Below are 10,029 nucleotides of genomic sequence, written 5' to 3'. Positions count from 1 at the left end.
GTGGAGAAGGTGGAGGAGTTCAGGTACCTGGGGTCAACAGTGTAAAGTAATGGAGAGTGTGTTAGAGAAGTGAAGAAAAGAGTGCAGGCAGGGTGGAGTGGGTGGAGAAGAGTGATAGCAGGAGTGATTTGTGATAGAAGAGTATCTGTGAGAGTGAAAGGGAAAGTTTATAGGACTGGGGTGAGACCTGAGATGTTGTATGGATTAGAGACAGTGGCATTGAGTAAAAGACAGGAGGTGGAGCTGGAGGTAGCAGAGCTGAAGATGTTGAGATGTTCGTTGGGAGTGACGACAATGGACAGGATTAGAAATGAGTTTATTAGAGGGACAGCGCATGTAGGACGTTTTGGAGACAATGTGAGGGAGGTGAGATTGAGATGGTTTGAACATGTGCAGAGGAGGGACATGGGGTATATCAGTAGGAGAATTCTGAGGATGGAGACACCAGGAAGGATGAAAAGAGGAAGACCAAGGAGGAGGTTTATGGATGTGGTGAGGGAAGACATGCAGGTAGTTGGTGTGAAAGAGGCAGATGTAGAGGACAGGGGGGTATGGAGACGGATGACTCGCTGTGGTGACCCCTAATGGGAGAAGCCAGAAGATTTGTCTTCAGCTGTATTGTCATATTTTCATTATTGCAATTAGGTTGTGTATGTGGACCTGTTGGCAATCTGCTTAATGAAAATGTACAATTTGATCAAAGAAACTCAATGAACTCAATGAAGGTTCGTTTATTTTGATGAAGGACATTTAAAGAACCGAGTCACTAAAATGATCCGAGCTTTTTTTTTAATCACTGGCCTGCAGCCTGACCCTGGTTTCAGAGCGCTGTTCCGACAAACCCGCCCCCTGCACTGATTGGTGAAGCAAAAGACGTCACAGCACGAATCAGCCAATAAGGAAGTCGTACACTAAAGCGAAAGGCGGGATTTGCTGGAAACGGCCGAAATGAAGGTGAAGTGATGCTAAGCTAACGAGAACAAAAAAGAAGAAAAGCAGAAAGTTTGGTTTGTGGCGCTGAAGCGCGTTTATTACCATGTAAACGATCAAAATCACAAAATACATCAAACAGTTTAAACACGGTTCTTTCTGAACAACATGGGAACGAGATCGAGTCGTTTACAGGAGGAATCGGTGTGTGGACCGCTGGACAAGAACGGCGGCGTCAAGCGAGAATCTTTCAGGCGAATCCGCAGCTCAAGGCCCAGCAGCCTCGCACTCGATTTTCCCTCCAGCTTCGACCGCGACTCGGAAATCAACCAGAGCCGCAGTGAAGAAAGCAGTGACTCGGACACCGGCCGCCGTGTTTCCCCGACGGATACCGATAACGGTACCGTCCACAGTGTTGAGCCGGAAACCGATCACGATGATGACAGTCCCGGAATCCCCGCGCGCTTCTCATCAGAGGAAACCGCAAGCAGTGTCGCGCTCCGGGCCTCGGCTGAGAGACTCACCGGGGCACATAGACACTCTTCCGGGCGGAACACCACTGCGAGATCAGCGCGGGTCCGGACTACCAGGCCCGTTTCCGAGGCGTGGATCGGGCTGTACAGAGTCAGACACAGCTGTAGGTTCATCAGGACTTTATTATTCTTTATCTCTCTGTCCAGGATTAGAATCACACTGCTCATTATTACTGTCATTACTTTCATCTCTGTGCTCTGCTCTAGAAAACTCTCATTTTATTTCACTATTTCATGGCGTCAGGAACTAAATCCTTGTCAGATTTTATTTTCAGAATAAGAAAGTACTCTGAATGTGAGTTTTTTATATATATATACATACACACACACATACACACATATACAGTACAGACCGAAAGTATATATATATATATACAGTACAGACCAAAAGTTTGGACACACCTTCTCATTCAAAGAGTTTTCTTTATTTTCATGACTATGAAAATTGTAGATTCACACTGAAGGCATCAAAACTATGAATTTACACATGTGGAATTATATACATAACAAAAAAGTGAACTGAAAATATGTCATATTGTAGGTTCATATTGTAGCCACCTTTTGCTTTGATTACTGCTTTGCACACTCTTGGCATTCTCTTGATGCCTACTTTGAAGAACCTACAATATGACATTTTCAGTTCACTTTTTTGTTATGTATATAATTCCACATGTGTAAATTCATAGTTTTGATGCCTTCAGTGTGACTCTACAATTTTCATAGTCATGAAAATAAAGAAAACTCTTTGAATGAGAAGGTGTGTCCAAACTTTGGTCTGTACTGTATATATATATATATATATATATATATATATATATATATATATATATATCTCTCTCACTAAGAGGGTTTCAATCTGGCAACCCTGATAAATAAACCCCAAAATACAGTAAACATTATTTCCTAATGTAAACACGGCTGTGGGAATATTAATCCCTCTCACTAATCGTATTAGAAAAGAAACAGATTTCATATCTCTGAGAAAATAAAATGTAAAAACCAGAAACGAGTTTTACATTTAGTTTTAAACAGAAAATCCAGCTAGTTTTTACTGTTTACTGATTACCCAGAATCCCCTGCAGCAACTGTAAACACACAGTTAGTGAAGTTTACTCTGTAACATTCAGGTTTCCTTTTTTACACACTGTACATGTTGAAGTAGTGACAATAAACACGAGTCCCCTCCCCCCACAGTGCGCTGTCCATTCTGCACCAGGATGTTTCCTGGAGGACGTATTGAGGAGCACCTCCTCACCTGTCTCACCTCTCCACCTCTACCTTATAACAGTAAGTTCATTAGTTCTCCTGCCTGTGAGGGTTTTAAATGTCCAGATGGGAAGAAAGTTTATAGAACAGGTTGCTGAAATGTAAAACCAGGGTCAGGAAAAAGCAGATTGGTTGACCAGGTGGTGAATCCAGTGTTTTGGTGTATTTACTGAGATTTCCTCAGCTGTGAATCAATAATTATCATTGCAGTGTTCATTTTCTGATTATCAGAAAGACTTGTGGATGAACTGAAGCTGAGAAACAGAAGAATGTGTGTGATGTGAGAGAAACGCTTGTGATTAAGTCTGGTGTACATTCAGTAGTGCAAGAAATTACTGTCCTAAATCACACATTATGGCACTAGTTGTGTGTGTGTGTGTGTGTGTGTGTGTGTGTGTCCTGCAGCTGATGTTCTAAGTAAAGATAGTGGAGAGTGTTCCATCTGCCTGGAGGAGCTGCTGCAGGGGGACACCATCGCTCGTCTCGCCTGTCTCTGTGTCTACCACAAAAAGTAATATATATCTCTCTCTCTCTCTCTCTCTCTCCATATAGAAGAGTAAACATCATGTCCACAGTGTGTCCTAATCCTGCACTTCCTCTTCCCTGTAGGTGTATTGACTCCTGGAGTTCTGTGAAGCCCTGCTGCCCTGAACATCCATTCAACTGAGTGTGGTTTTCTCTCAGCCTGCTTGGCTCTGGTCAGTTCACACATAAACATCACCTTCACCACATCCAGCACCAGAAACTGTTTTTAAGTTCTCCAGTGTGTCCCACTGCAAAAGTATGGAATTGAACTGAAAAATGAACCCGAAGCATCACAAGGAGTAACATGAGCAATGTGCAGCCATGAAATCGCAACACTGCGCAGAGAATTCAGACAAATACACTTTTTAAATAAGTTGTGATTCACCTGTAATGTCCAAATAGAAGTCTTTATACAATGCAGTAAGAAACTGCTTTTAATAGTGAAACTAGAAAGACTCGCGCAGTCAGCGGTGCGCCGAGTTTTAATCCCACACAAAAGGAATAAAGTGCAGCACTCAGTTTGGGTAACAGATAACAACACTAACTGTTGTTTTTCACAATAAATAAAAACATTTCAGAACTCTGATTAATCTCACATCATTACAGCAGCAAAATTCAGTGTTCAGGGGAAATGAATAAATAGGGAAAAACAAATAATCTAATTAAATAACAGAAATAAATCAAATCCTTGTGTATGTCGGTGAGGCACTACTGCATTTTAGGGACGAAGTGAAGAAGATGGTGATATTGAACAACTTCATTTCTTATTTTGCTAAATGGAAGATGTGTGTGTTTCAGGGCTTTGTGCTGCTGCTCGCTCCATCAGTGTGCTACAGTGTGGGTGGAGGAGGACAAGGTGGAGGAGGACAAGGTGGAGGAGGACAAGGTGGAGGACTGGAATGGAAACGAGTTGCTGTTTTACTTTTTGCTACCGCAGGACATCGCTCGCTGTGAGACGGTACATCAACTAAATAAACTGTAAAAGATGAGAAGAACTGATTCACACTCAGAAATGAAAGCCGTGTGTGTGTGTGTGTGTGTGCATGTTGGAGATTTGCTTTTATGAATCAAATATGTTTTTTATATCTGTAAAGAGGAAAACTGCATTTCAGCGCTCTTCAATTAGAAATTTTGGGTGATTTAGTGCACAGTGACTTTTTGTGCTGGAGTTTAATTGATGTGGCATCGTGTGTGTGTGTGTGTGTGTGTGTGTGTGTGTGTGTGTGTGTGTGTGTGTGTGTTTGGGTCGAGGATTGAAGGACAGGGTGAAGGTTAGTAATATGTGGATGAACAGGACTGTCATGTTCTTATGACTCCACTTGGACACAGAAGGTGGACCTCTAAAGAAGTGACTTAACTTCCACTTGACTTTTAAACCCAAAGCCAAGTGTCTCTTACACACACAGGGTTCCAAAAGGTTTAGCTTTTTCTAAAATGACCATTTTAAACACATTTATTAAATATATAGAAATGCTTTACTTACAATCATCATTGCATCAAATCTCATGGTGCTTATTGTAAACTACAGTCAACCTATTATTATTATTATCATTATCAACGTGACTCTGGAGTTTTGCCAAATGTTCTGTTGTAAAGCATATTTATAATAAATTTTACTTCTGTAGCATTTTTTTTTATATGTTAATGTGTGTTTCAGCCTTTCAGGTGTGATATCAAAACTATTATTTATAAATGATGTTCCTCTGGAGTACTGTGTGTGTGTGTGTGTGTGTGTGTGTGTGTGTGTGTGTGTGTGTGTGTGTGTGTGTGTGTGTGTGTGTGTGTGTGTGTGTGTGTGTACACAAAAGAAAACAATTCTGTTATGCCATTATGATGGTAATGAGTAAAATGTTACATTTCAGCACCTCATGATTGAATAGAATAGAATCTACAGTGTTTCATTATTGTTGTGTGTAAACATATTGGTGTGTGTGTGTGTTGTGACACACACACACACACACACAGTGTTTATTTATTACAGTATAAATGTGTTCACCTGTTTAATTTTATAAGTTTGTAAAGAAAAATGTTTTGTATGTATTTTTACAATAAAGATGTTTAAGATTGTGTGTGTCAGTTTTCTTTTCACATTATATGCATAAAATGATTTAATAAGCTGCTCTACATTTCACATCACACCAGTTTTGCTAAAAAAATGTGTATTGGAACCAGAAAAGTCTCTTATTTTAATGATTAAACTTAAATCATTTATACTTCAAGTTCAATACTGTTTTTAGTTTCACCTGTACAGACTGCATTTACTATTCACCATTATTATTATTATTATTATTATTATACACATTGACGTTAGTGCAGTTCAGTGAGTGAACAGTTTCAGAACAGCTGCTGATTATAGAAATCTTGGTAATTAAATCACTAAAATAAAAAATGTTTAAAATGGTAAAAATAATTTAAAATGGTTAAATTACTAATAAATATATAAACAGGAAGTGGAATGTTTCAGCCACAGAGAGGAAACTGGGAAACAACTGCATTGTGTCAGTGTGTTAAATCTCTGTACACAACACTGGAAATGTTGTATAAACACACACACATACACATTTAAGCTGTAATATGACTTAATTAAAGTAATTTGCAAAGCAGAAGTTAAAACAATTATACATATATAATTATCAACAATAAACCATAATTTTTGTCACACCAAAAAGCTGGTAAAACTGCCTGTGTGTGTGTGTGTGTGTGTGTGTGTGTCAAGCAGACTGTGTAATTCAGTAAAATCCACAAGTTTGTGACACACTGGTTTTTTAGGCTGCAAGCAGAGGAACTTTTGCAGTAGAAACAAAGTAAGAAAAAAAAGTTTCCGCTCTGAAAGTGTGTCACTGCGAGTGTAAAAGTGTGTGTCACAGTGTGGGAAAGTGTGTAAGAGTCACAGTGTGGGAAAGTGTGTGTGAAAGTGTCTTTCGGTTTAAATATCAGAAGAAGGTAAGAAAGAATTTTTAATGTTTAAACTGTGTGTGTGTGTGTGTGTGTGTGTGTGTGTGTGTGTGTGTGTGTGTGTACATATGATTTTACCTGTGATTTAATGGGAAACGACTCTTGTAATAGTATTTCTGAATCTTCACACCTGATTCTGTGATAAAAAAATATATATAAACTACTAAATGAAATAAGTTAGGGTAAATAAGTAAATGATGTTTATAAATTCAATACACGTGAAAAATATCAACAAAATAATGTAGAAAAAATGCTGAGGAGGTGAAGAACAGAGGGACTGAGAGAGAATGAAATCAGTGTTTAATTATTAGTAAACACCTGAAAGTGATCAAGTTCTAATTACTTTATAAAAGAAAATCTGTGGGTTCTGAAACTTCTGGACAAAAAATTACTTAGAAATTCTTAAATTTATTCCCTAAATAAAAAAAATTCTATTAAAAATTCTAAAAATCATTGTAATTTTTTTTTATATAAAATTAGAAAAGATCACGAAATGACAATTTTTTTGTAACACTTGGAGATAACTCCAGATATAAAAATATATTAATTATTCACTTATTATAGTTTAAGTTATAATTATACACACAGCTCTAAAATCATGGTGGAAGTGCTGCTGTTTGACTCCTGCAGTATTTTTATTGTATTTAGTTTTATGTTGCACTCAGTGAGAAAGAAAGAACTTTTATTTTATAGAATAAAATTTTACAACAATTTTTAAAGATTCAGGAACGAATGGAATGTGCATGTGAAGTGTGACGCAAGGAAATTTCAGTAATAATAATAAACAAAAGTTGCTAATTGGCATTTATTCCTTTATTTCAGCTTCCTGTTTTACAGAATGATGGAATTTGAGAAACAGTCAACACCAGAGAAGATGGAAGCTGAATGCAGTGAGGCCGCTTTTGCCCCACCTCCTTACCCCGCTGACACGGCCTTCATGCAGCAGCCTCCTACTGGCATGGCTCCTCACTACCCCTATGGCCCCACAGTTTACCAAACGTACCCTCCAGTAGCCCCAGGCGGAGACTTTTCAGCTCCGGAGATGAACACTCAGGCCTCAGCAGCAGATGGACCAGGTTCAAGCTGAACACTGGACACACCAAACCTTTTCAGTTTCCTCATTTCAACTTTGAATTTACTAAAAATAGTCAGATTTCGGCTCATAAACCAAAGCCATGAAACCAAAAGCTTCTTAAATATTTATGAAAGTCAAAAGTTATTTAATCAAAAAGATTATTTGTAATAAATAAGGTTTTATTGAATCTTATATTTTTTAAATAGTTTTTTATTAATAACTAATGCTGTTGGTGTGGGCGTGGAATCTCAGAGTGGGTGGGGCATACACACTCTCCCCATCAGTGAACACAGATATTATTGATCACGTGTTTCTCAGTAGGTTCAGTTTGAGGTTAGAAACACGTAACTGTGTTTAATTTTCTTCCCCAACAGGAAGTGGGTTTGGAGCACCGGTGTGTTCGGTGTCTGAGTTCGATGATAAAACTGTGCGAAGAGCCTTCATCAGAAAGGTGAACATAAACATGGAATATCAAAAACTTCACCCCGTCTCTATCCCTTGGCCTTACCTAAACGATGTGTGTGTGTGTGTGTGTGTACCTGTATAGGTGTTTAGTGTGGTCACTGTGCAGCTGTTGGTCACCTTCTCCGTCGTGTGTGTGTTTACTTTCTCGGAGACAGTGAAGGAAGCGGTGCAAGATAACCTCTGGATCTACCTCAGTTCCTACATCATCTTTATGGTGGTGGCACTGGCACTCACCTTCTCTTCATCCCTCAGCCGCAAACACCCATGGAACTTCATCTCCCTAGTAAGAGTGTGTGTGTGTGTGTGTGTGTGTGTGTGTGTGTGTGAGACATAATCCTCCTCACTCTGTTGCTTTATAGGAGTCATTTTTCCTTATCATAATAAAAAACTCAACGTTTTCACAACTTAAACTTACTTTTGTGTGTGTGTGTGTGTGTGTGTAGTCAGTAGTGACCCTCAGTTTGTCCTACATGGTTGGCACTGTTGCATCATACCACAACACCACGGCTGTGATTATCGCGATGGGAGCAACACTCGTTATCTCATTTAGCATCATCATCTTCTCTGCTCAGGTATACACACACACACACACACACACACACACACACACACACACACACACACACACTTCCCAGAAAGAGTTTCTAGGTGTGAGCTGAGGTATAATGCATGGTGTGTGTGTTTCAGACGCGTGTGGAGTTCACGTTGTGGAATGGGGTTCTGATTGTCCTGGCTGTGGATCTGCTGATGTTCGGGTTCTTCACGACGTTTTACTACTCGAACGCTCTGCAGGTTGTGTACGGGTGTCTCGGAGCTCTGGTCTACTCACTGGTGAGTCACTGATACGAGGAGCAGAAACCCAGATTTACACTGAATGATAAAATAATAAAAAGAACGAATTCTGAATATCAGATTAATTTTAATTAATATAAATATTAAAGGGGCGTGGGCTCCGACTTCATTTCACAGAAACGTTTGGGTGTAAATACGTATATTTGTATCTTTGTGAACTATAAAATAAGGTGGTGTTGAACATCTGGATCTTTCAGCCCTGAGGGAATCTGGAAAATACTTCATATATTTAAGATCTAATTTCATGCCTGAGGTTCAGTACAGGGAATTTACAGCAAATATTTGTGAAAAGTAAAACATCTGTCTCTAAGTGTGATGCTGGACATCTGTCTATCTCTATGTAGTTCCTGGCTATCGACTGTCAGCTGGTGATGGGGAGAGAGAAATACAGCCTGAATCCTGAGGAGTACATCTTCGCTGCTTTAATCATCTACCTGGACATCATCATCATCTTCCTTTACATCCTCATGCTCCTCGGAGGAAGCTCAAAAAGCTAAACAGTTCCTCTTCCTCCCCTAATAATCATCATCATCACCTTTAATCAGGAGACCATGAACAGTAAAGCTGGAGATACAGGAGCCTTTGTTAGCATCATCACAGTGCTGTTTCTTATTCCAGAATCTCTCCAAAATATTAATAAACCCACAGAAAGACCGAGTGCAGTTCAGCACATCATTTCAACACATTTCAGTAAAGAACACAGTGGTTAGACTTTTGAAAACCAGGGTCTGGAGATCAGGGTTAGAGGTTTGGAGATGTGGATTAGGAGATCAGGGTCTGGAGATAGGGGTTAAGGGGTTAACATCCTGTTCTGCCTCTGTATAATATGGACGTGAGTTTTGTTTTTGTTTGTAGTGTTGATGTAGAATCTCCTTTCAGTTTATTGTAGAAAAGCTACAGCACTTTAAAAACTGATTTAATTTCTGTTTGCTTTCAGGCAAAGTTTGTGATTTTGGATGTTTCTCTGCTCACCTCAAAAATCATTGCTCAACATAAATGCTGATCATTTTAACCTCCTCTGGAATTAAATACAAACCTCAAACTTTCTTAATTACATTTCAATCACACATTTTATAACCTGATCCCACCCCAGCCGGCGCTCTTTAGCCCCCAGACGCCGCGCTTCAGCCCCTAGCCGGCGCGCTTCAGCCCCTAGCCGGCGCGCTTCAGCCCCCAGACGCGCGCTTCAGCCCCCAGACGCGCGCTTCAGCCCCCAGACGCGCGCTTTAGCCCCACACACGATACTGCTGGAAAAAAATTTACGTTTGTTACACATTTTATTTGAACAAAAAACTACAAAACTGCATTACGGTTTAATGGTTACGGTTGAGGTTTAAAAACGTGTCCATGTTTTTCTTTCATTCAACAGTGACAAACTAAATATTTAACAACAGAAGGATTCTACACACGCACACACACACTTTCTCT

The 10,029-nt window shown here is 39.6% G+C and overlaps 3 protein-coding genes across 7 annotated transcripts in view; 2 read left to right on the top strand and 1 right to left on the bottom strand.

Moving 5' to 3' along the window:
- The first annotated feature begins 910 nt into the window (after positions 1-910).
- zgc:66427 (uncharacterized protein LOC406256 homolog) lies at positions 911-5,047 on the top strand. Its single transcript, XM_046852040.1, has 5 exons — positions 911-1,567; positions 2,658-2,750; positions 3,135-3,240; positions 3,339-3,427; positions 4,053-5,047. Exons 1-4 carry the CDS (start codon positions 1,099-1,101, stop codon positions 3,394-3,396), a joined length of 726 nt encoding a protein of 241 aa, XP_046707996.1. The 5' UTR covers positions 911-1,098; the 3' UTR covers positions 3,397-3,427; positions 4,053-5,047.
- Positions 5,048-6,048: 1,001 nt separating this feature from the next.
- On the top strand, positions 6,049-9,258 carry si:ch211-284o19.8 (protein lifeguard 1). Its single transcript, XM_046852038.1, has 7 exons — positions 6,049-6,197; positions 7,032-7,285; positions 7,659-7,735; positions 7,832-8,032; positions 8,193-8,321; positions 8,437-8,580; positions 8,946-9,258. The coding sequence occupies exons 2-7, from the start codon at positions 7,048-7,050 to the stop codon at positions 9,096-9,098; spliced, it is 942 nt and encodes a 313-aa protein (XP_046707994.1). The 5' UTR covers positions 6,049-6,197; positions 7,032-7,047; the 3' UTR covers positions 9,099-9,258.
- Positions 9,259-9,393: 135 nt separating this feature from the next.
- Positions 9,394-10,029, bottom strand: part of parp2 (poly (ADP-ribose) polymerase 2) — a 14,110-nt gene continuing 13,474 nt past the window's right edge. For 3 of the 5 annotated variants that reach the window (XM_046852026.1, XM_046852028.1, XM_046852030.1), the window contains exon 19: positions 9,394-9,848. In XM_046852026.1, coding sequence (XP_046707982.1) covers positions 9,788-9,848 — 61 coding nt within the window. In that variant the 3' untranslated portion in view covers positions 9,394-9,787. The other 2 variants (XM_046852027.1, XM_046852029.1) reach the window with 2 other exon arrangements.

The sequence above is a fragment of the Silurus meridionalis genome, chromosome 6, assembly GCF_014805685.1.
Source record: "Silurus meridionalis isolate SWU-2019-XX chromosome 6, ASM1480568v1, whole genome shotgun sequence".
NCBI lineage: Eukaryota > Metazoa > Chordata > Actinopteri > Siluriformes > Siluridae > Silurus > Silurus meridionalis.
This window is presented reverse-complemented; position numbering and strand designations above follow the sequence as displayed.

What these genes read in the sequence shown, in the direction of transcription:
- zgc:66427 (XM_046852040.1), top strand. Translation starts at nt 1,099, where the DNA reads ATGGGAACGAGATCGAGTCGTTTACAGGAGGAATCGGTGTGTGGACCG. An exon ending in GTACAGAGTCAGACACAGCT is followed by an intron (nt 1,568 to 2,657) that starts GTAGGTTCATCA and finishes CTCCCCCCACAG; the next exon opens with TGCGCTGTCCATTCTGCACC. An exon ending in CTCTGTGTCTACCACAAAAA is followed by an intron (nt 3,241 to 3,338) that starts GTAATATATATC and finishes TCTTCCCTGTAG; the next exon opens with GTGTATTGACTCCTGGAGTT.
- si:ch211-284o19.8 (XM_046852038.1), top strand. Translation starts at nt 7,048, where the DNA reads ATGATGGAATTTGAGAAACAGTCAACACCAGAGAAGATGGAAGCTGAA. An exon ending in CTCAGCAGCAGATGGACCAG is followed by an intron (nt 7,286 to 7,658) that starts GTTCAAGCTGAA and finishes CTTCCCCAACAG; the next exon opens with GAAGTGGGTTTGGAGCACCG. An exon ending in GAAGAGCCTTCATCAGAAAG is followed by an intron (nt 7,736 to 7,831) that starts GTGAACATAAAC and finishes GTACCTGTATAG; the next exon opens with GTGTTTAGTGTGGTCACTGT.